At 41.1% G+C, this 24987-nt stretch overlaps 1 protein-coding gene across 2 annotated transcripts; it reads left to right on the top strand.

Annotated features, from left to right (window-relative positions):
* Nucleotides 1-2421: 2421 nt before the first annotated feature.
* TSNAX (translin associated factor X) lies at nucleotides 2422-23468 on the top strand. Of its 2 annotated transcripts, none has more exons than XM_028724026.2 (6): nucleotides 2422-2616; nucleotides 4689-4790; nucleotides 5361-5475; nucleotides 7283-7413; nucleotides 17817-17941; nucleotides 21324-23468. In XM_028724026.2, exons 1-6 carry the CDS (start codon nucleotides 2601-2603, stop codon nucleotides 21699-21701), a joined length of 867 nt encoding a protein of 288 aa, XP_028579859.2. In that variant the 5' UTR covers nucleotides 2422-2600; the 3' UTR covers nucleotides 21702-23468. The 2 variants fall into 2 exon arrangements, with proteins under 2 accessions (XP_028579859.2, XP_028579858.2); XM_028724025.2 differs by having other exon boundaries at nucleotides 2424-2616; nucleotides 4683-4790.
* Nucleotides 23469-24987: the final 1519 nt, after the last annotated feature.

Raw genomic sequence — 24987 nt, 5'->3', positions numbered from 1 at the left:
GCCAACTACTGTACTTGATCAGCCCTTGCTCTGTACCTTTAAAAACAGCAGGATCTGATAATGCTCATAACTATGCTGTTGAAAACGTCACCTGCTGATTTCTGCTGGTAAGTTGCTGCTATAGGCACAGGAGTAGACCAGGCTGTTTCCTGGCCAGTGCAACCCTACATGGGATTTACAACTTGATCTGAAACACCCTTCTCCAGTAGACAAAGTTAAGCTGCTTCTCCCCTATTGATACCTTTCCTGGGTAGGGAATCATTTCAGGTCAGAGCCAGCCAACAGAGTGTAAGAGAACAAGATGAGAAGGACAAACAGGGTGAAGAACTGTGTATTCTCTGCCTCCACCACTCATTCCTACAGCTAATAATAGTATCCCTGGTAAGAGGAGAACTTGGAAGTAGCAAGTCACAATTAGGAATGGGTGAATCTGTTCATTTTGGTATCTTCCTTTCTCATTTTTCCTATTTTAAGTTCTCCACATTTCCACATCAGTTTGTGATTTTTTTCATGAGAATTCATCAGCATTTTAGTGTGAATTTCTCCTGATATACTGTACACAACATTGTATTTAATTTTGCCTAATATAAAGCAATTACCCTAATATGACATATTTATATGTGCACATTAGTACATGCATTTATGTACACTTTACTGGTTGGAGAACTACACTGTAAAATTAAGTGAAGTGCAAATTTTGAAGAATGACTGTGTATTGGTCCGTGTATTATTTTGGAAAGTGTGAATTAGGTAGGTTTGCCTTTTTAAATGTGAACTGAATCTAATTTCTCCCCCAACTCTAGTCACAATAATAGAAACACAATGCTGGGGAGGGGGGTTCTGGTAGGAAACACCCCAACTCCCTTAAAAGATTTCAAGGAGGAGGGCCAGAAAGTATGTCTACCTGAAGTCTGGCAGCAATGCTAGGTGAAACATAGGCTAGGGTTATTCAGGTATTTTCTTAGGCAGCATGTCATAAAAGTCATAGAATCATCGAGTCGGAAGCAACTTCATGGCTCATCTAATCCAACACAGAAATCCTTCCCACAGTCATTCCTGGGTGAGCTTGAATCAACAACCTTCTGGTTAACAGCCAGACACACTTTAAAAAATTGCTGGCTAATTGTCAACTAGGTAAAGGGTAGAAGGACCCCTGACCATTAGGTCCAGTCATGACTGACTCTGGGGTTGCGGTGCTCATCTCGCTTTATTGGCCGAGGAAGCTGGCGTACAGCTTCTGGGTCATGTGGCCAGCATGACTAAGCCACTTCTGACGAACCAGAGCAGCGCACGGAAATGCCGTTTACCTTCCTGCTGGAGCGGTACCTATTTATCTACTTGCACTTTGACGTGCTTTCGAACTGCTAGGTTGGCAGGAGCTGGGACCGAGCAATGGGAGCTCACCCCGTCGTGGGGATTCGAACCGCCGACATTCTGATCAGCAAGTCCTAGCCTCTGTGGTTTAACCCACAGCATCACCCGCATCCCCAATTGTCAACTATTGCAACCTAATTCTACATATGTTTTCTTTGAAGTAAGTGTGCTTATGAATTTTTACAGCCGTTATGATTAGAACATTTACCAACTTTAATAACATTCATAGGAATAAAGAATTGCTCGACTTCAGCATGCCGTCAGTCAGTGCTCCTTCAGTAATGGTGCAGCAGCAGGCACTAGTCAACTACCTCTTCTGCCTCCCCAAAATCCCACAAGGGGATCTGTGATGCTTTGGTGTGGGTGAGCCCTGTGAAGGCTTGTATGGGATTCTAAGCAGCATTGTCTAGGGTGCAATGTGTTGGTGTAACTGCATTTCCAGTTGTTCCTTCAGACTTCAAGGAACGCTTCCCGTGCTGATTTGTCTACCCAGGACCCCTGATGCGGAATTCCTGCACATCCCGGGACATTCTAAGATGCAAATGATGTTTTCATGGGGAAATGATTGGCCTCGTTTGGCGGAGCTATATAAAGCGGGATTGGCTCCGTACATCTGACGTCGTAATCATGAAATCAACAGATTTGTTGGTCTTCAAGGTTGCCACAAGCCTCTGTAGTTTTTACGAAGGAGGAACTCGCGCTTCCCGCCTTTAAGTCTTCTTACCTCTATGGCTCAGAGAGGCCTCTTCGCCACCTTTATCACGAAAACTACATTCCCCACAATGCCTTGCTCGGCCAGAGGGCTTGAAGCGGCTGCAGAGCGCGCGGGATGTGGCACCGCATCGAATGCCTGCTTCGGAAAGTCTTTTCCCTTACCCGGAAAAATAGTTAAAGATGTGGCGGCGTCTAGGCCGGCTGCCACCCTCTGCTTTGAGGCGGTGGGAGACGATGCCGAGACGCGGCGGGCTCGGCGCTGCATGAAATAAAACTCTGCTGTCAGGAATTCGAGAAGGACGCCGAAAGAAGGCGGCGGTGGGGGGGGGGGAGGAAGAGGAGGACGGTGAGGAGAGAGCGGGAAGGTCTTGGCAAACTGAGGAAACGGAGCGGCGGCCGAGCGACCCGCCCTCAAGTGGGAGCTGCGGCATCTGTTGCGGTTGCTGCGCGTGGCGCCCTCAGAGTTCGAAAGGGGCGGAGCGGAGGCCTCCCGGGGCGCGAGCGCGGGCGACATGAGCGGCAGAGAAGGTGCCGGCAGCGGCGGGCTGAGGGGGAAAGAGGGACGGGCCTCCCTCGTCGAGAGAGGCGGGGAGGCTCAGGCGGCCCTCGACCCGCGCCTGCCCCGCGCCCCAGCCCCCTTATTTTGACCTTTCGCTCCCGTTTTCCTTATTCCTCTTCCCTTCGCCCATTTAGCCCCCAAATGCCAATGTATGATTCCATTCCTATCCCGCCTTTCCCCCGAGGAGCTTGGCTGCGAGGCGGTGGTTGCCCGGCGCCCGTTGAGCTTTATGGCCGAGTGGGGGCTTGGAGCGCCCGCGGCCCCAAGTAACAGGCCGACGCTCTTAACCGCTTGTGGAGGCAGGACCTTGTTGTGTTCGGATAGTCAGTCTCCCTCTCTCTTCCTCTCCTCCCTCCCCGTCTTCCAGCATCGCCCCTTTTGGAAAGGCTCTTGCACCTGTGACAGCTGGTTGAGAGGCAGAAATGCAAGACCCAGCGCAGAAAAGGTGGTGAGGGAGAAGCAAAAAACTAAGTAACGGTAGCTGTTACAAGTATGGTCTAAGAATCCTGCAAGAAAAGGTGGCCGCTTCACTGCGTCAAGCAGCATAGTTGCCCGTGCTGTTTTGTGACAGTACAAGTTCACACTTGAATGTTCTTTTGTGACCCTGTGCAACCCTCCAGGTTACTTGAGGTTATGCCTACGTTATCCTATCATATGCTAGTTGGATGAGCATTACCCATTACCTTTGGAGTGTTTACAGTGGTACCTTGGGTTACATAAGCTTCAGGTTACATATGCTTCAGGTTACAGACTCCGCTAACCCAGAAATAGTGCTTCAGGTTAAGAACTTTGCTTCAGGATGAGAACAGAAATCGTGCTCCGGCGGCACAGCAGCAGCGAGAGGTCTCATTAGCTAAAGTGGTGCTTCAGGTTAAGAACAGTTTCAGGTTAAGTGCAGACCTCCAGAACGAATTAAGTACTTAACCCGAGGTACCACTGTACTGCTTTAGGAATATATATAGGAATGCCTATTGCACTTCTAAAAAGTGCAGAATTGCTAGTTGCTCATTCATTATATTTTGCTAAGCTAGTGGTAGACTACATGTCAAACTGGTGGTGTGTTGAAAATGATAACAGTAGTGCAGCTGTTGCCAAAGCCAGGGTCCAGCTCTGTTTTTCTGTAGGAAAAGGAAAGGAAATTGTGCTACAGGCACTGGCCTGGGACTTAAGGAGGTATGGTAAAGGTAAACGACCCCTGGATGGTTAAGTCCAGTCAAAGGCGACTATGGGGTTGTGGCGCTCATCTCGCTTCAGGCTGAGGAAGCTGGGGTTTGTCCACAGACAGCTTTCTGGGTCATGTGGCCAGCATGACTGAACCACTTCTGGCACAAGAGAACACTGACGGAAGCCAGAACGCACAGAAACAGTTTACCTTCCCACCACAGCGGTACCTATTTATTTACTTGCACTGGTGTGGTTTTGAAAACTACTGGCTGCAGTTCAGTCCTAGGCCCGATATTGGGAAATAAATCCCATTGAGTTTAGTGAGATTTAATCGTTGAGAGATATGTGTAGGGTATATTATTGAAGTAAGAGATTAGAAAATCAATATTTCAGTAAAAAGTACTAGGCACCTATTTGCTGCTATATTGATAATCAAAACAAAACCTTGTATTGTTAAGAACCATTGGCTTGTTTGAGGCACTCAGTAATTCTTGATTATGTTCACATCTAAAAAAATACCATGAGACCCATCTTTTTCAGGCCAGTAGCCTGAATTTAACTTTGTATGCAAACTAATGAACTGAAGTGCAAAGTTTAGCATTGGCAGTACACATAACAGTTTTTTTTTGTTTTTTTTAAGTACAAGAATGAGCTCTCAAACTGTCTACCTAGAGCTGGGGAAAAGGTTGCATCTAGAGTTCTATTAGGCTTTGACATTACTCTGCCCCAGAAGCTAGCTCTTGTGATCAACACTTCAGGGCAAGGTTGATGGCGAGCATAATTTTGACAAGCCAAAATTTGTGAACCTTTGTTTCTTGAGATTACAATTTGATGATGTTTGTCTCTCATTTCTTTTCTTTCATGTTCCTAGGAACAGGTGAGTTCCGAAAAAGAAAGCATGACAATTTCCCTCATGGTCATCGTAGAGAAGAAAAAGACAGCATTAATCCTCCTTCAGCTATGACTATGTCCTTCAAAGGTAGGCAGTTGCTTAAAGGCCTGTGGACTGGTTTGCACATGCAAACTGGCTGCCTTACTGCATTTCCTCTTATGTACAGTATTGAGGTCTAAGGGCTCTAATGGAAACAGTCTGAATATATTTTCACAGTTGGTAGCTGTAAATTTTTTTATTGTGATTGTAGATATGGCTTCAAACGCTTCCTGTGTATTGTCAGATTCATGCTGAATGCTCACTTCCACACACTTGATAAACTGCACTGAGAAAAGTAGCAGCTGATTTGCATCTGTGATTTTTTTTTTAAAAAATATGTGTGTCAGAATTGATACGAGTCCAATGAAATCAATATTGGTAAAATAGTTTGCTCTGTCAAAGACAAGAGTTAAGCTCCTAGTTATTATTGGTTCCACAGAAGATTTCCAAGCTTAGTTTGAATACTAACGTGGATGCTATTCTGTGTAACTAGCTCATACCTAAATATTTACCTATTAGAAATGTTGCTACTTTTTCTGGCTTGCTGGTGGATGCTCCTTTGTGATATTTTCAACATATGCTTGACTGACGTGCTTCTCTGCCTTTTGTTCTCTTTAGCGTTCCAGGTGGAACTTGATACAAAACATGATAAATATGAGAGGCTTGTGAAACTTAGTCGTGATATAACTATTGAAAGTAAAAGGGTCATATTCTTACTGCATAGGATTACCAGGTGAGTAATTAATGTAGCTTTTTAATGTTCTTGATGCTTGCTCTGTAGGATAACTAGATACAAATGAGGAAAGGGTTGCTGTTTCTTTAACATCTGTGTAAAAGTTGGAGTTGGGACATGTGTGCCTTTTTGTCCAGGAGTGTGGAAAGTGGGACCCATTAAATATGCCACTGTTAAAAATTCAGGAGTCTATTTTCTAGTGCCTACTGTCTTGCAGTGCTGAACATCTAATATCATTGCTCTGTTTAAACATGCACTGCAACTTTCCATAAACTTGCTTTATTTTGCTAGCTCATTGTAACAAAACCAAGTGGGAAACTAATTTGTACTGCAAGTCCAGGGACAATCAAATCAAATGAAAAAGAGAGAGCCTAGGGCCTGCATTATCCCGGTATATCTTTAAAGAAAAGCTAAAGGCAGATTCCCATTGTGCTGACTGTCAGTGCTGCAGAGGCATATGTTTTATCTAGCTGCATTTGTGCAACACTGTTTGGTAATCCTTTTAAGGTCCCACCACCAAAAGAGGTTTGGCCATTGGGAGCCTGGAGCCTGGAGTAGGGCCTTTTCTGTGGCAGTGCCCCAATTACAGAATTCTCTCCCTAAGGGGATTAGGCTGGTCCCATCCCTGAGGACATTCAGTGGACTGCAAAATATTTTTCTTCCCTACTGTGTCTCCTTAGGGCCATTTGTGATCCTTCAAGTAAACATATCAAAGAGTAAGCATGGTAGAAAATGGTTTATGAGAATCTGTTACATAAAGAGGTTATCTGATTACATGTTACAGCAGGCTTTGCCTAGATCAGGAGTGAGAAGCCTCCAAGTTTCAGTTCCCAACAGTCCCTGCAAGGGTAGCAAGTGACCAGGAGTGGTGGAAGTTGTAGTCCAGCAACATCTGGGGGGCCTCAGGTTCTCCACATCTGGCCTTGATAAAGCTTTTTATTTTTCTATCATCCTAGTCTGTCTTGTGGCAGTGCTTTTATGAATAACAGTTGTTGACAGCTTTAACAGCACTGTTTGGACTAGCTTAGCGTTGTTAGACAATGAGTTGATTATAGTGGAAGTGAGCATCAGTTATTTGGCCACATTGCTGTACTAGTAATCACAGCTGATGTAGCCGCATGGATGATAGTGTTGAGAAGTCTAGATGAATAAGAGCTTGTGTGAATATCTGATACTTCACCATATTGGTCCATGTTTCTCATTGAGTTGTAATAACAGATCTTCTATTCCTTTAAAAAAAACAACTCCACATCCGTCAGCTGAGTTTGCTGAAATGTCAGCTGGTTCCAGTCCACAAAAATTATGCTGCAATATACAAAGAATTTATATTTGTAATTTGTTACAATTATTTATGTTACAATTGAGAGCTAGGAAAAATGTACTTCTGTTTACTGCTGCAGCCATGCTGTCCTCCCCAGTAGCCTCCCCACCCTGTGTTTTGTGCCAGTTAGTCAGTCTTTGTGGCCACTGGGCATGAATAGTCTGCGTTGGCTTATTCCCTCCCCTATACGGTTTTTTCTTTTTCCCCTTTCTTTTGTACTTCTGCAAACCTTGGGGTACCCCAAGGTTTCTTTCCTCTTGTGTATGAATATTGCTGTTTCAGCTTCATAAAGGATATCATCTGCTGCTTAACTTCAGGAATAGAAAGAATTTTGAAACATCTCTTGTTATTGTATTTCTGATACTGGATGGATTCAGTCAGTTTTTTTTGATGGCAGAAGATTAAGCTTAATTGAGCACATTATACCCTTTGCCTCTTTGCTGCAGATACAGTATTACCGCATAATAATTCATTTTGTGTTGACAGTGCTCCTAATGGGGAGGAAATATTAATGGAATCTGAGACCAAATTAGATCTCGTGAGACAGAAGATAAAACAAGTAGCGCAAGAATTGATGGGAGAAGATATGTATCAGTTTCACAGAGCCATCTCTCCAGGTATGTATAAGAAATAAGGCACTGATTTAGTTGGGTCTGTTTTTAGTTCATCACCTGACATGTGAACATTGGTCTGATTTTGTCGGGAATGGCTTATGTTAGAAGAGGAGTGGGAGACCTCAGGCCCAAGGATCAGATGTGGAACTTCAGGCCTCTATAACTGCCCTTCGGAAGTCTCTCTGGACCACACCTCTTCCTAGGCTGTGCCCCTTCTCACCAGGCTGCCCCTCTCACTGGCCCTGCTTTGTGCCTGCCTCTAGTACTTTTGCATGACTGGAATGTGATCTTGAACTATGATGATGTCTCTTGCTTGCCTGCATGGAGGGATGCGTGTGTGCATGGAAACCTTGACCTTTGCATGGCTGGAATGTAGTCTACTTTATAAAGCTAAGATTCACATTTGTTGCTCTGGCCACTTTTCTCTCAGGCCACGGCCATCTCTGGCATGTGGCTTCTAGAAGGTTTTCCACAGGGGCACACACCGCACCCCTGTATTGGAATATTTGGATTTGTAAGTTCATTGCGAGACTAAGAAAAGATACACAGAATTCAAGTGGAACTTTTTCTGTGTAATTTGAAACAAGTTTAGTTGGATCAATAATGCTTTCTTTTTGTGGGTGGTTGCCAACATTGGATGATTCAGAAGAGGAACTTGCATGTGTATAAGAGTTTTATGTGAACATTCTTGGGGTTTTAGTGGGAGGGATGTCTGAAGTGCAAATGAATTTAAAAAAAAAAACCCTGAACATGCAGACATCTTGTGTATTCAAGATTAGTTTTGTATTTTTATTTTTGTAGACTCTCGATTTATAGGTGTTCAACCAATACTAACCCAGTTGGTCACCCAAGCATCAGTAAAGTACCAGTATTTTTGTTGCTTGATTGATGAATAAAGGTGTAGTTGGTTGCTGTGTGTATGTTGATGACACTTAACTGTAAACCTTCACACAATTTCTGCCACTGGCTTTAGGAAGATGTTAAATACTAAATATAAATACAGTGGTACCTCGGGTTACATATGCTTCAGGTTACAGACGCTTCAGATTACAGACTCCGCTAACCCAGAAATAGTACTTCTGGTTAAGAACTTTGTTTCAGGATAAGAACAGAAATCGCACGGCGGTGGCAGCGGGAGGCCCCATTAGCTAAAGTGGTGTCTCAGGTTAAGAACAGTTTCAGGTTAAGAACGGACCTCCAGAATGAATTAAGTTCTTAACCTGAGGTACCACTGTACTAGTAAGTTAAGAGCAAAAAGAAAGACGATGAAGCAGTAGCAAGGACTAAGTTTGTGAAGACATTTGATCATGAAGAAGTGAGTGGCAGAAATTTATGCTTATTGCCTGGATGTCTAGCTGAGGAGAAATATTTTGTTGCTACTCTTACCAAAGTATAATTACCAAATAGGCTGCATTTGCTTTCTGTATGCAACAGCTGTTTCCCCTTCTCATTCAAAGACTTGGAACTAAATCAAGGAAGGATCGCCCAGAGAACATTAAGAAGCTATAGATAAATAATGCCAATCTCATCCCAGGTTCTCCTTCTGAGAAATTAATGATATCCTAAGGATTTATATATGCTTTGGAGATAAAATCAGTGGCAGAGTTCTGTCATTATTGTTATGTGAGATATAAATACAATAAGACAATTACAGTATCAGAATGTAAACATTCACTTTTCATAATAGCAAAATGTTTTCTCTCTGTCATTTTAGTACTGCATTCTATTCCTTACTCCAGGCATAGGCAAACTCGGCCCTCCAGATGTTTTGGGACTACAGCTCTCATCATCCCTAGCTAACACGACCAGTTATCATGGATGATGGGAATTGTAGTCCCAAAACATCTGGAGGGCCGAGTTTGCCTATGCCTGCCTTACTCAGTTCAAAAATCTGTATGCAAAAACATAAATTTGAATATATTGTCAAGCATGGCATTAGTGTTCTACTAGGTAAAAAAGAAACCCAATATTTATATCTAAAAAACCCAGTCTGTACAATTAACATTTGACTTCCTACAAATGTTATCCATCGGCCTAAAACCAGACATGAAATATCCTATTCTTTTTCTTCCCTTATACATCTCTTTAAAATAGTTCCAGGGGGCCCAATCAGCCTTCCTGTGGAAAATGTTTAAATTAATTTTTATTTTATTGAGTTACAGTAGCGGCTCCATTTAAACAAACAAACCTGCTGGGGGATGTGCATGTATTTGGTGTCATAATTGTAAATCTATAAATAGACATATGATCCTTGGGAGTATTGTTTGCCATTTGTAGTTATGAAATGCTTTTTTTGGGGTTACTCCAAGCCGTTGTTCTTTTGACTTAAAGATAAAACAATTCTGGCAGAGCACTAAAAGAAGTTTTCTGCTTTCCCTCATTAAGAATAGTGCTAATGGCACGCAGAGCATTTCCCCAAAGGATACTTGTATGAGCTCAAACGCTGAGTGTAGTACTAATAATTGAACAATAACAAAAAGGATGCCTGTTTTCTACACGTTTCTTAACAGTACAGATTGTCCCAAGGGATGACTATACAAGCAAACAGAGAGATACTGAAATAACTAGTTTAAAACAACAACAATAGAGAGCTACTCATGCATATGGTTAGGAATAGTGTTCTTTTGTGATAACTTTTGAAGTCAAAACACTTGTACTATAGAATCCCTGTCTCCTAGTTTATAGCATATTCGAAGCATCCCTTTTTGACAGAATGAATAATATGTATTAAAGAAGTGTTAGGAAAGCAGAAAATTGATGCTGGCTTCCAGGTGTAAAATAGCAATAAATGCCTTCCTTGTTCCAATTGTACTGTGACTTCTGGGCCTCTTTTTTAAAAATCTGTTTTTAATTTTGGGGTGTAGTGAATTTTGTGTTTATGTTAATGATTTTACATTTTTATTCGTTTCTATAGCTTTTACTTATTTATTGTAAGACACGAAGATAGCTTTGTTTCGGGATGGCATACAAATAAAAATAAAGAAAGACTTTAAATTCAATGCCATGCATTCAAACTAGATCTATTGTAACCAAAACTATCTTAATGTATGATAAGCTGCGCAGTGGAATAGATAATGCATGAAAAGACTCATGGCTATGACTAGGACTATGTTAATAACTGAGAAATTGTTGGTGAGCAAAGACGAGACTCATCCATTGTAGGTATATTTACTTCCATTACTCATCCCTCCTCCCCTTGGCCCACTCTGTCAATGAGAATGGCACCTATCTATAACGTAGTTCAGAAAGGGATGTTGTGGTGACCCCAGTGATGAAGGCCTTGCCAGTTAACTGGTTAAACTGCCTGCCTGTCACTAAGATGCTAAGCAGTCAGCAGGGCTGCAGTGATTGAGCTAAACAATTATTAAGACAAGGTAGGCAAAAAAATCTAGGATAGGAGTAATGAGTCTGAAAGTAGAAATGCTCTAGAACAGAGATTGCAAACTTTTTTTGGCTTGAGGGCTGCATTGAGGGTTGGCCCAGCCCTCCAAGGGTTGCATGCCAGTGAAGGGCATGGCTAAACTTGCCAATACACACTTGAATACACATATAAACACACACTCAGACAATCCTCTTGCTCTTCTGATGATCAGCTGAGGAATGGGAGCAGAGGGGTTTCTGATTTATCAGAAGAGCAGAAAAAGTGGTTTCTTCCATGTCCTAGAACTGAGCTAGGAGGACAAGAATCTCCCTGCTAGAAGGAAGGGGCTCTCCTTCCTGTTTCCTGAGTGCTATAGGAGCTTTGCAAAGTAAGTTTAGGGCAAGAGGACTTTTGGAGAGTTGCCAGGCCACTTGAAACAAACTCTTGAATTTTTCAAAAAGAACATGGGGAAGAGGAGATGCCATCAGGTAGGAGTAAGATAAGAGAAAACTAGGAGAGAGAATATATGAGAGCTGCAGAAATGAGGTAGACTGAAGCTTCACATATGTTTGAAATAATAAGGCAAATATTTACCATATTTGTTTTCCAGACTTCAAATTTATACTGATTTCTAGGAACTATAGCATGGAGTGGGCAACCTGCAGTCCTAGGATCATTTGTGACCTGCAGCCTGTTTTCAAAAGCCGTCTGCAAGTAATCAGCTTAGATCTCTACCTATCTCCTAGCAGCCTCCTTTTTTGGTTGGGGAGGAAATGTGAGAAAGAGGGGGGTGAGTGATAGAGAGAGAAAGAAATTGATGACCCCACCCACCCTGACAGATTCCTGAGGGAATGTGGCCCTCAACAGAAAAAAATTATTGCCCCTGCTGTAAAGTAACTAGAACAAAAACAAGACTGTATATTGTATGCAGGTTTTCATAGCAGTATGCATACAGTGCAGCAGTAACCCAGAAATAACTAGTAATGTAATAAGTGATACAATGTAAATTACAAATTATTTCCCAGGCTCACTGGGGAATAAAAGATCTTAAATTCATGAAGAGGGAGAATTCCTTGAAAAGGTCCATTGGATTGCTGTGTAAAATTAAGACCGCTGAATAACGGTTGGAGGATGGATGGCGGCTAACAGACTGAGGTTGAATCCTGACAAGACAGAAGTACTGTTTTTGGGGGACAGGGAGCGGGTTGGTGTGGGGGATTCCCTGGTCTTGAATGGGGTAACTGTGCCCCTAAAGGACCAGGTGCGTAGCCTGGGAGTCATTTTGGACTCACAGCTGTCCATGGAGGCGCAGGTTAACTCTGTGTCCAGGGCAGCTGTCTACCAGCTCCACCTGGTACGCAGGCTAAGACCCTACCTGCCCGCGAACTGTCTCGCCAGAGTGGTGCATGCTCTAGTTATCTCACGCTTGGACTACTGCAACGCGCTCTACGTGGGGCTACCTTTGAAGGTGACCCGGAAACTGCAATTAATCCAGAATGCGGCAGCTAGACTGGTGACTGGGAGTGGCCGCCGGGACCATATAACACCGGTTCTGAGAGACCTGCATTGGCTCCCAGTACGTTTCCGAGCACGATTCAAAGTGTTGGTGCTGACCTTTAAAGCCCTAAACGGCCTCGGTCCTGTATACCTGAAGGAGCGTCTCCACCCCCATCATTCAGCCCGGACACTGAGATCCAGCGCCGAGGGCCTTCTGGCGGTTCCCTCACTGCGAGAAGTGAGGCTACAGGGAACCAGACAGAGGGCCTTCTCGGTAGTGGCGCCCGCCCTGTGGAACGCCCTCCCATTAGATGTCAAAGAGATAAATAATTACCTGATATTCAGAAGACATCTTAAGGCAGCCCTGTTCAGGGAAGTTTTTAATATGTAATGCTGTACTGTTTTTAACACTGATTGGGAGCCGCCCAGAGTGGCTGGGGAAACTCAGCCAGATGGGCGGGGTATAAATAATAAATTATTATTATTATTATTATTATTATTATAACAAAGAAACAGGATGTAGCGAAAAATTTACTGGTAAATAAGCTCTTCTCCTTGCTGTTTTTGACAGCAGAGATAAGATTCCAAATGTGGAAATGCAGTTTCCTGATTGGACTACTGAAGAAACTAATGTCATCATTATTAAGGACTTCTACACAGATTACTTAAAAGTAATTTCCCCCTGTATCAATTAGCTTTGTTCTGGGATAGTTGTGCATTTTCCCTTGTTATGTTACAGGTGGGCTATCTTGGTAGATTCCAATTTGCTTCTCTCAAATTATTTGGGGTTTTGGCCATTCTGACATCATTGCTTTTAAAGTACTAAATAATCTTTTAATGGACTGCCATCAGATCTACTTCATTTTCCTTGGGTCAAGTAGTGAGATATTGAGCAAGCTAGCATACATGCAAGCATCTCTATAATAAATTAAACATACTTTTGCAATTTAGTTGAGACCTATGCTGCTCAGGAGCATGATCTAACCAGTGTCTTTTTTGCACTGGATTTCTAGCAGCTGTGATATTTGAAACATAAAGCATTATTTTAAAGGAACACTTCATATAACAAATTAATAATCTGTATATCTATCTTTAAAGCACTAGCTTTAATCTACTTTGAAACGTGGTATTTGTTCAGGTAAGCTGTGTAATTGCAATGAGATCAAGGGAGTAAATTGCACAGGGTAAGCGGGGGAAAACAACTTTGCCAGATTTTGAATATTGGATCCTTATTCTGGGACTTGTTTGTAGGACTCTTAGGGCCTCCTTTTTGGTACATATTTCTGCTAAAGTTCTTGCCACCCTGTGAAGGTCCTAGATAAGTTAGCAGAGTCATGTGATATATACTGGGTTTCCTATACTTCTTGCTCCAACTATTTCATTGTTTGGGGAAGGGCCATAGTTCAGTAGTAGATCATTTGCTTTCCATGCAGAAGGTCCCAGTTTCATTTCCCAGCATATCTAGGTAGGGCTGGGGAAAATGCCTTGTCTAAAACCCTGGAGGGTTGCTGAAAGTCATTGTAAACATACTGAGCTAAATATACTAATGGTCTGACTAGCATAAGGCAGCTTCCTATGTTGCAGTGTTCTTCCGAAAATGGACAAGTTTAATTTGTCTATTTTCAATCATATGTGAATGCTGTATTTCATTATTGAGAAAACTGAATGCAGATTAATTTTGGAGGGAAGTCTTTGAAAAAATACACTGTCCTGATCAAGAAAAGGGAGAATATAAAATCCAGAAGACCTGGCTTCTGCATCTAAATACTTGAATAACATTAAATTACAGGAAGGTACTTTTAATTCAGACAAGTAATTAAAAACCTTCATATGAAGTTCAGCAAATTATGCTGCAAAATAGAAAATATGTATTATTTTCTCATTGACTGTTCGCAAGAACTATCTTACCCAGCTTCTTGTGTGGATGCCTCAGTGCAATGGGTTGATTAATAAATAGCCTCCCCATTCTTATTTATATTGTTTTTCTTGAAAGTTGTACTGTTGTCCCTGTTGGTTGCTCCTTGTCATCTTTATCATGGATAAGCTGTTGGAAGCATTAAGAACCCTGCACTTTTGTAATATGTATATAGAGTAGAATTAAAAAAGCTATTTGAGAGAACAGAAAAGAGGCGCAGAAGACTATAGGAGTACCATCTACTTGAACCGGTGACCAGATGGCTCTTGAAAGTTCTCACTTTTGAGACAGAATGTCAACATTTCTTTACTATTCTTTTAGTCTGTTTTAATATCTGAGGAAGTGCTGGCAGATGCAATCATGGATTTTTAATTGGCCTTCCCAATGTTCACTCAGGGAAAACAAACTACACAAAGGCAGCCTTATAAACTATTCTCTTACTGGCAGCATGATCCTTAAGTAATCCTTTTCTTGGAAACGACCCAAAACTGAGAGCAGGAGGAGGAAGGTATTGTTGGATGGAATAGTGAAATGGGATGGATTTTTTTTCACCGTTGGGATTATTTGCTGAAAGTAGCGGATGTCCTTCCATTAAGTTACAATATAATATATTTAAACATCCTTTTACCTGCTTATTAAAAACACCTTATGTCAAGGTCTTAGGTCATTCTAAATGTCATTTTCAAGCTGCTTTTTGTGGAGGACTTCTAAAAGGCACGTATTTCATGTCTAGTTTATTTGATTATAATGAGGAAAACATAGTTCAGTAGTCATTAGGGTAAGTCTAAAACAGCTGTTAGTTAGTATCCTGACTTTATTTTGAAGGACTCAATGAAGATACCGTATTTTTCCATGTATAACACGCCCCCATGTATAAGACGACTCCTATTTTGGGGGACTCCAAATTAAGAAAATGGGGGGAGATGGCCCAGAGTTGTTCAGTTTTTTTGGGTGGGGGGATTGCCCAGAGCTTCATAAGGCAGTTGGAAGTTAGATGGTTTCAGACTGTGTGCTAAACCACAATTAGTTAAAAATACAGTGGTACCTTGGTTCTTAAACTTAAACTGTTCCGGAAGTCGGTTCCAAAACCAAAGCATGCTTTCCCATAGAAAGTAATGCAAAATGGATTAATCCTTTCCAGACTTTTAAAAGCAACCCCTAAAACAGCAATTTAACATGAATTTTACTCTCTAATGAGGCCATTGATCCAAAAAAATGAAAGCAATAATCAGTGTACTCTACTATAAATAAATAAGACAGTATTGTAGATGATAAAAATAAAAATAATTATTTTTTTCTTACCTGCATTTCTTACCATTGTTTGGTTGGGGGGCTTTTATCCATTTCCACAGTTACACAATCAATCAATCAATCAATCAATCAGTAGCTGAAATGGGTTCCACACAGTCACAAAAACAAATTAACCAAAAAAGCCTCAAAAACAAAAATGCAAAATAGCAAAAACAAAAGCGCCAAACTTAATCCATTCCGGAAGCCCATTTGACTTCTGAAATGTTCAAAAACCAAGGGGCAGCTTCTGATTGGTGCAGGCGCCCCGAAAACAATAGCTGACAGCCACATCGGATGTTCGGCTTCCGAAAAAGATCAAAAAACCGGAACACTTCTGGGTTTTCGGCATTTGGGAACCAAGGCGTTTGAGAACCAAGGTCCCTTTGTATAGCAAAAGCTTTTGCTCTCCTCCTCCTTGCAGGCATGCCAGCAACGAACTGGGGCTTGTTCTTGTAATGTTATATCCAAACAAGGCCATTCATTTCAGAGTGTGAGATGAATAGGCAAACATTTCTGAAAGGTGGGGGTCTGCTTATTGGACTCGGGGAAGGTTGCACAAGGGCCCTTGGCCACTCCGAGAGCCCTCCTGTAACCTATCCAGAAGGAGGCACAAGGTCTCTGGGAGCTTCCCAGGGCCCTGCTGAGACCTTCCCAGGACCCGGTAAGTAAGGAAAAGCAGTTGGGTGCATGGGTAGGAAAAAAATAAGTAAATGGAGAGAGGCCACCAGTGGGTTTCCCTGGTTCTCCTTTTATTTATTTTTCCCACAGCTGCATAAGGTTGCAATCATGTATGTAAGCTGAGTGTATGTTGTGGTCCCACTACTGAAAAATGGTCAAGAGGAAACCCGTTTTGATATTACTAAAAATAGTGAGTACTTTAGCTCAGCCATATACAGCTCCTGAGCCACAGTCAAACTGCCTTTTTGGTTTAATGTGTCAACTAGAGTTTGTGAGAAAAGAGGGTGGCAACTCTGGCAATAGTAAAGAGGTGCTGAATGTAGAAGGAGAGGGCAATGAGAAAGATGTAATCTGCCACTGAGTGACGTATAGGGACACTGGGAGTTTGCAAGTGACAGGATCATTCACCTTTCAGATGCCTTGCCCCAAAATGTAGCTATTTCCAAGGCATTATTTTGAGGAGAAATTCACTGATGAGGTTTACTGCTGGTAGCTGCCCAATATTTATTGCCCTCAGTTATTCATGAGATCCTGAACTTGAGGTTGTTTCTTCTCTGCCCTGTTCTAAGTAAAAGAGTCTGTTAAGTCCAAAAGGGATGAAGGCATTTCAAAAGATTCACCACAGCCTGTTTTTCAGTCATCTCCACTATTAAATGCCGTGGTAATGCATTTTCCAGACACACCAGTACAGTGGTACCTCGGGTTACATATGCTTCAAGTTACATACGCTTCAGGTTACAGACTCCGCTAACCCAGAAATGGTACCTCGGGTTAAGAACTTTGCTTCAGGATGAGAACAGAAATCGTGCTCCAGTGGCGCGGCAGCTGCAGGAGGCCCCATTAGCTAAAGTGGTGCTTCAGGTTAAGAACAGTTTCAGGTTAAGAACGGACCTCTGGAACAAATTAAGTACCTAACCAGAGGTACCACTGTATATAAAGGGTATGTGTATTCTTCTACTTTCATGAAGCATAGAGTTTTCGTTGTGTGCTAGGTATACACCTGGCTAGTCATGGAATTCATGTCATTAACTAAGAATAAAGTTTTAAAATGATCTACATTTTGCTTTCTAAGTAGAAAGCAACAAATTCTCTTTGAATTCTTCAAGAATTTTAGGGCCTGATCTTACCCATTTAAACCTGGCACAAGTGACATGAATATTCCCCACTGCAACTTGTAAATTGCAGATAGGAGTTGCAGCATGCATGGTGCTATGATGAATCTTCCATTTGCTGTACAGGGACAATAATATTTCAGTGCAAGATATGGGTCCCTTTTTGCTTTTTTATTTATGAAATGTTCATCCACATTTCTGTTCTTGGCTGCACAATTGGTGTAGTGGTTAAGAGCTGTAGTCTTGTAATCTGGGGAACCGGGTTCGCGTCTCCGCTCCTCCACATGCAGCTGCTGGGTGACCTTGGGCCAGTCACACTTCTTTGAAGTCTCTCAGCCCCACTCACCTCACAGAGTGTTTGTTGTGGGGGAGGAAGGGAAAGGAGAATGTTAGCTGCTTTGAGACTCCTGAAGGGGAGTGAAAGGCGGGATATCAAATCCAAACTCTTACACTCTCTTTGTAGGAACCCTTAGAATATTACTGAAATAATTTTCATAATAATTATGGATTATGGTGAAATGTCATTTGTTTTATTTTCCCCCACTTCAACCAGGTCTTCAGGAATACGTGGAAGCTGTCTCATTCCAGTATTTTATCAAAACTCGGTCATTAGTTAGTATAGAGGAGATCAATAGGCAACTGATATTTTCAGAAGAAGATAAAGAGGAAGAAGCAAAGGTAGTAAAATACTTGTTGGCTTACTAATGAGCTAAAACCCATTGTGTTCAACAGAAACTGTCCATTACTTGGCATTTCTATCTTATGTAGTGTATTTTAATATGTAATCTTGGAGGATTTTTCCTCTCTCTCTCTCTCTCTCTCTCTCTCTCTCTCTCTCTCTCCCCTGCCCCCCGCTAATGAAATTATTGGAAAATTACTGATGAACAATTCAGTCCCTACAATCCTACAACATGGATGTTGGCCTAGGCGGCTGTTAAGCCTTCAGATTATTGCAACTTTCATCTTTAAAAATAGCAATTTGGTCCCCCAGAGCAGTTGGCTGCTGCAGGGAAGCAGGATGGTGAACTAGAAGGCCCATTGGGCTGCTCTAGCAAGGCTGTTCTTAAGGGAAGGCATCTTAATGTTTTCCAGCACTTTCACTTATTATCATCTTTTGGAAATGCCATGAAATAGTCTTTTAAGTTACACATTTTCAAAGGAAATTCCAGTAATTTTTGCAGGTCCCCGATATACCTACATTTAAGATATAGTGGTGCCTCGCAAGACGAAATTAATTCGTTCTGCGAGTTTTTTCGTCTTGCGAATTTTTCGTCTTGCAAAGCACGGTTTCCCATAGGATATAGGGTATTAACAGTTTTAAGAAAAAGGAAACAAACTTGCAAGACGTTTTCATCTTGCGAAGCAAGCCCAAAGGGAAATTCGTCTTGCGAAGCAACTCAAAAAACCAAAAACCCTTTCGTCTTGCGAGGCATTCATCTTGAGAGGCATTCGTCTTGCGAGGTACCACTGTACATGAATTAGAACTGATTTTGATTCATGAGGACTTGCATTAAAAAATATAGCTTTACAGCCTGAGCAAGTAGCTGCATAATGTCTTACTTGTTTGCAGCAAGTAGCTGTATACTGTCTTTGAAAAGCTGGAACTGAGTCATAGGTGAAAGATAAGCACGCCGAGTCATCTCAGACCCTGATGTTTTAACATCTTGGTTATGCTTAACTCTAACCATACATCATAATGTTTCTACAGTTTGAGCTGTTGACATGGGAAATTACATGACTCCTACAAGAACAAGTGGCGTACCCAGTTTTGCTATTACAGATGACTCATGGAGAGTATTTAGACAGAAGTCAAATGTTTTACTTTTTGTAGGTCCAGGTGTCTTCTGAAAAATAAGACTCCAGATACTTGCAGCTCAGTATAGTAACATACAAAAGTTGATAATTTATTACTTTAGGACCACAAAAATAGCAGGAAAACCCCAATTTCCTTCCAATTTCCTTCCTTCCAATTATCCTTCCAAATAAAATATAGTAGGGAATATTCAGAAGCTGTGGTTTAAATTAGAACGTTATGATTACTGGAGATGAAGCATTGGCTATTTATAGTAAACACATAGGGCTGTATCCATAATTTACTGTACAGTGCAGTGAGCCTTTCCCACCCTATCCTGCCTACTACAACCCCCTGAAAAGCCCTTTTCTGGCAGCCAGTGGACCTTCAGTTAAGACCTGGGTTGCAGGAGGAAGGAATTAGAGATAATTGGGCAGAAACAGCTTGTAGAGTAGGATCTCTACTCATGTAAACTGCCTCCCCCAATTTTCAGCAGTTGCCACAATCACAGCATTTTTGAGGCCCACAGCCCCCCTAGAAAGAAGCTTTTCTAGGGTTACATATAACCAGGCATCCCCAAACTTGGCCCTCCAGATGTTTTGGGACTACAACTCCCACCATCCCTAGCTAACAGGACCAGTGGTCAGGGATGATGGGAATTGTAGTCCCAAAACATCTGGAGGGCCAAATTTGGGGATGCCTGCTATAACTCTTGGATACAATCCCTTACTTGCATATTAGGAAATTCCTATTATTTAAGTCTGAAACAGCATGACTATAGTTTCATGAAATTTGTTTTTCCCTTGTAAACTCCCTAGGTGTTTCAGGGCCTTCCTCTTTCCCGTTTACCCCTATGACAAACAGAAACAGAATGAATTATGCAAAACAAATAAAATGCAGGTATGCAGTTGCATAATTTATGCAAGAAGTAAATTTTGGTATTTTCTGGACTGAGCACACACAGCAAAGCAGGCTCTGGCTCTCATTCTATCATTTCTGTTGGTGTTACAATGTTACTCACCCCAAATTATGAGCCTTGAAATAAGCTTCAGTCAATTGTTGCTACTGGAAACCCTCAGTGCACTGTTTCCTGGTGTGTGGAGCTGCACCATCATTTCTTTCCTTAAACCAAGTATTCTCTCGCTTTCTTTTTGCACTTCTTCGCAAACCCCTTCACCTCTGGGGTTTAATGCCACACTAAATGTTTTTTATGAAGGCCCATCTACATTTGGTAGTTGTCTGTGTGCTGTAGGATTTGTGACTAGAAGGGGCATATCTCTATCCCATGTGTCAAGGCTGGAGTCTGTTGGTTCTATTAAATATCTTTTTTCAGATATTCCTTTGAATTGCTAGGATTCCTGGAACTTGAATGGGTTTGTGTGTGGTTTTTTTAGCTTGAAACTGACAAAGTGTGGTATTCAACAAAGTTTCACTCAGATTAGTCCCACTGAAATTAATGAACACTATTAAGTTAGTCTGCTAATTTTAATTGTCTACTCTGAGTAAACTTTGCTGGATACCCCCCAAGGCATTTGCATTGCACCTAAGTAACATTGGCCATCCTCTTTAATCAGCAAGTTGATCCTCTTGGACCATTTGTACCTCAGTTTTCGCCATGGTAGTGAGTGGGAATCTGTAAAATACGTTTTTGTTGATTAGAGGAATTGTAGACCTTAAAGCAAACATTTGCGTGCACACTCAGTAGATGTGCATGCACTGCAAATGAAGACATTGTTGTCCACAAACAAAAAATAAAAGAAAGTGGATTATCTAATTTGGATGGGAAACTACTGAAAGCTCCATGTGAGTGAATGATATAAGTATAATAGTACCATTTAAGAAGAACTCAAACAAACCAAGTATCTGAATGTAGAATAGGTAGAGTTGCTGGCTGTTGAGTGGGGGCACTTCTGTAACTTAAATGCTGCATGACAGGCAAAAATTTAGTAGGTGATGCTTTTCCTGGCCTGAAGATGAAGCCATGTTATTATTGAAAACACAGGACACCTGTTGGGGAAAATAGTAGAGAACCACATTATGGTTAAGCTGTTAATAATCGGGCACAAAATAGGGATTAATACCTGCCTAACTGCAAGTAATTAACGGGAGACATACATTAACCATATCCGTGTGTTGACTGGTTCAAAAGAAAGACCATGTTCTTTCCAGAATTATTTTTATATAACTGGTTGCTTCTCTGAATTATCTTTAACAAGTTGCAATTTCACTGGTTTCTAAATTATTCATTGTATTCTGTTTTGTTGCTAGCCATCTTCTGATTGTCACAACAAGCAACATAACACTTCAAGCCTGAAGGTGACTCCTGTAGATTACCTCCTGGGAGTGGCTGATCTGACTGGAGAGCTGATGCGGATGTGCATTAACAGTGTTGGCAATGGGGACATAGATACCCCATTTGAGCTGAGCCAGTTCCTGCGCCAGATCTATGACGGCTTTTCCTATATTGGTAACACTGGACCATATGAAGTTTCTAAAAAACTCTATACCTTGAAACAGAGTTTGGCCAAAGTGGAAAATGCCTGCTACACATTAAAAGTCAGGGGCTCTGAGATACCAAAGCATATGTTAGCTGATGTGTTCTCCAGCAAAACTGAAATAATTGACCATGAAGATGGGCTTTCCTAAACTACTTAGAAATTTCATGGCAAAAAAAAAAAAATTAAAAAAATGAGAGGGGGACTGTAGAATTGTAAGAAAGCATTTCATTACTTTGGATTTGTTTATTAGAAGTATCTTTTTCTTTTTAATTTCTTATGTTTTGGGATAGAAGATGAACCAGAATAATTTGTATATATATAAAAAATGTTCTTAGATAGTGACTTTACAAGCCCACTAGGCTCATTGGTCAGTGCAAAATCTACTTTGTAATGCTATTTATTCTCACAAATGTCACTGTTTATAGTCTCAATTTTATTGTTATAGACCAACTTCAATCTCCCTTTGTAATTGAGAGGTACTGGGGAAGGGTCATAGTGCATAAACTCAATGTTGTAACATGTTTTTTTTATTTCTGTTTGAGTTTTACTTCCTGAATAGTGACGACTGAGAGAGAAAAAAAGTATTATAATCAACATGCCAAATTCCATGGGACTTAAAAGAAATAGAGAATGTTTGAATGAGAAATGTACCTGGGAGAAACTAATTAACTAAGGTTATGAAATATTTTTGGGCCCTTACTCACCTCTTTGAACATCCTGCCTTAATGCTAGCTTTCTGTTGCTGAAAATGATGCCAAGCAAAACAAGCCTGGAAAAGCTGTAATAATTTATCATGCTTGTTTGTAACAGAAGCAAGTTCTGACAGTTTTGAGTAATATTAATACATACACACTGTTAATGTAAACTTCCAATTCCAATACCTTACTGTTCAGTTGTCAATGCCGTGTTTTTAAAAATGAAGATTTCACTAGGCTAATACTTTGCAAATTACTACTTATCTTTGCTAACTGTATTGCTGAACAATGATACAATGATGCTTATTGACAGTTTGTCATCTAACATGAATTGGTGCTTATGACCACCAGCTCATGGTTCTTATTACTGCTTCACATATTGCCAAATTACCAGGATCATATCTGTGCAGGAAATAGAGCAATTTCCACATATAGGTTGTAATGCTTGTTCATATGTGAGGAAATGGCTGTTGGCAGCAGCTTGTCAGTGTATGTATGCACAACAATTTACACACATACACACATTCCTCATCCCATTCTGATATACTATGTGTAAGACATGTACCCAGGCCTGTGTGTCATTTGTGCTCTTCATCAGAAGTGTTTGACACCAATGGTAGGTGAGATCCACAACTCACTTGTTCCAAGTTCAGATGTTGTTGATCTCTCTTCTTGATTATGTACTTTGGCTTGAATCCTCACTTCCTCTCTTTCAATAGAACAGTTCCATTAATGGAACAGGGCTTTCCTGCTCCCCACTTCCCACTATAGCACCCCACGTTCTCTGGAAATCCATTCCTGTGGAACCTTTGGAAATGTTGTGGGATATGCTGTTTGGGATTACACATGGAAGGGAAAGCCAGTAGAAATCACCACCCCTTGTGCAAATGGAAGAGCAACTTAGAATCCAAGCCATTGTGTTGGGGGAAGAGATGGGAAATAAAATTTATATACAAAAAAATACTTTGAAGTAGTAGAAGAACAAGGTCCATTAATGACACAAATCCCTGCCTTTACTTCTGTATGGCAAATGGTCTGTTGGCATGGCATAATTTCAGAAGTTTAATGTAGGAGCAAATATTTGTCATTGGTAATTATCACAGGTTTCTCCAGTCTGTAATAAGAGTTTAAAATGTAATGTATCCCCCCCCCCCCCATTATTGAATGTTACGAGCGTTGGTGTTTCTATATTTTTCCCCACAATAAACTAATGAAAATAACCTTCTGGTAAAGAATGTTAGCCATTTACCATCCATTTTATCTTTGGCAATATGGTTAATCCTCTTGTGTGTTCACATCAAGCCTTTAATCAAGGGAATGGTTTGCTGTGACATTTGCCATATTGCAGCATAGTCACTTTACTGCTGAAAAATAAAACAAAGAACACTTTCAGGTACCTGTTTTGAGTTTATAGCCTCGAGAGTTATTCTGAGCACTCATGGCTTCAGCTTAAGTTTCCAAGATCACAGGAGTTATCTTATTTGCAGTTTGCTTTTCCTGAGAAGTGTGACAACGTAGTGTTAGAGTCACAAAGAGCTTTCAGTTTGAGATGGCATTTAAAGAGAAACTTGTTTTGTTTGATCTGATAACTACCGTATTTGGATTGCTGACCACTATTGCATCTGCATTTAAAACTGACTGGAGACAGCTTAGGGCCCAATACTCTTTAAGTACTGTCTCAAGGCAAATCTAAAAAAAATATCTAGTATAAACACTGACAACTGGGAAACACTGGCCTGTGAGCACTCCAGTTGGAGAACAGCCTTTAACAAAGGTGTCATGGGTTTGAAGACACTCAAACTCAGGACGCAAGGGAGAAAAGTGCTAGGAGGAAGGTATGCTAAGCAAATCCACACCGTGATCAACTCCCACCCAGAAACCAATGTCCCCACTGTGGAAGGACGTGTGGATCCAGAATTGGCCTCCACAGTCACTTATAGACTCATTGTTTAAACCGTGTTTATGGAAGACAATCTTACTCGGCTCCGAGTGATCGCCAAAGAAGAAGTATCTAAGATTTCTCCAATGAGGCAACACAGAGAAAATTTACATAGAGAAGTATAAGGAGAAAGGATGAAATTCCCCTGTACTGCTATCCTGATCCAGTTTGGAGGGTCCTCTGGCTGTAGTCTTTTCAAACAAAAAATAAAGAGATGAGAAGTCAAGTCATAGCTCATCAGAACCTCATGATTGACCTTCCAAAGAAAGCTGCAAAAAGTTAAGTGTATTTGCATGAATACTGTGAATATTTGGGAAAGTGACATTTATCCACTAAACAATCAATGGCAGGATGCCCATTTTTTAGCCTAAGTCTGGTGTCGGTCATATGCTTGGTATTGGGCCAAAAAGGAGGCATAGTTAAAACAGATGTTCTGCTAAGAGAGATGGTGCTCACTTAGTTTAGGACTATCAGTGAATTTGCTGAAGTGAGTAACACACATATATTATAGCCTTACTATAACATGTACCACCTACTTTAGTTTTCAACAGCTAAAGTTAGAATATATAACCAGAGTAATGTTCTTTGCATCACAGATATTGCATCCTAGGGCTACATACATACATACATATTAATGAGGGTACACCTGGAAGTTATTTTCATATTTACAAATATTACATTAAAGGGGCTTATCTAGGAAGTAATGTGTTGCTAAGTTGCTTCTGGGTTTACCAGCCTTTCACATATATAAATTTATTTTTATTTTACAAAAAATGTATCCTGTGCTGTTATATACAGTG

The sequence above is a fragment of the Podarcis muralis genome, chromosome 3 (assembly GCF_964188315.1).
Source record: "Podarcis muralis chromosome 3, rPodMur119.hap1.1, whole genome shotgun sequence".
NCBI lineage: Eukaryota > Metazoa > Chordata > Lepidosauria > Squamata > Lacertidae > Podarcis > Podarcis muralis.
Note: the sequence above shows the minus strand (reverse complement) of the source record. Positions and strands in the feature narration are given on the sequence as shown.

What these genes read in the sequence shown, in the direction of transcription:
- TSNAX (XM_028724025.2), top strand. An exon ending in TCACAGAGCCATCTCTCCAG is followed by an intron (nt 7,414 to 17,816) that starts GTATGTATAAGA and finishes CACTTCAACCAG; the next exon opens with GTCTTCAGGAATACGTGGAA. An exon ending in ATAAAGAGGAAGAAGCAAAG is followed by an intron (nt 17,942 to 21,323) that starts GTAGTAAAATAC and finishes TTTTGTTGCTAG; the next exon opens with CCATCTTCTGATTGTCACAA.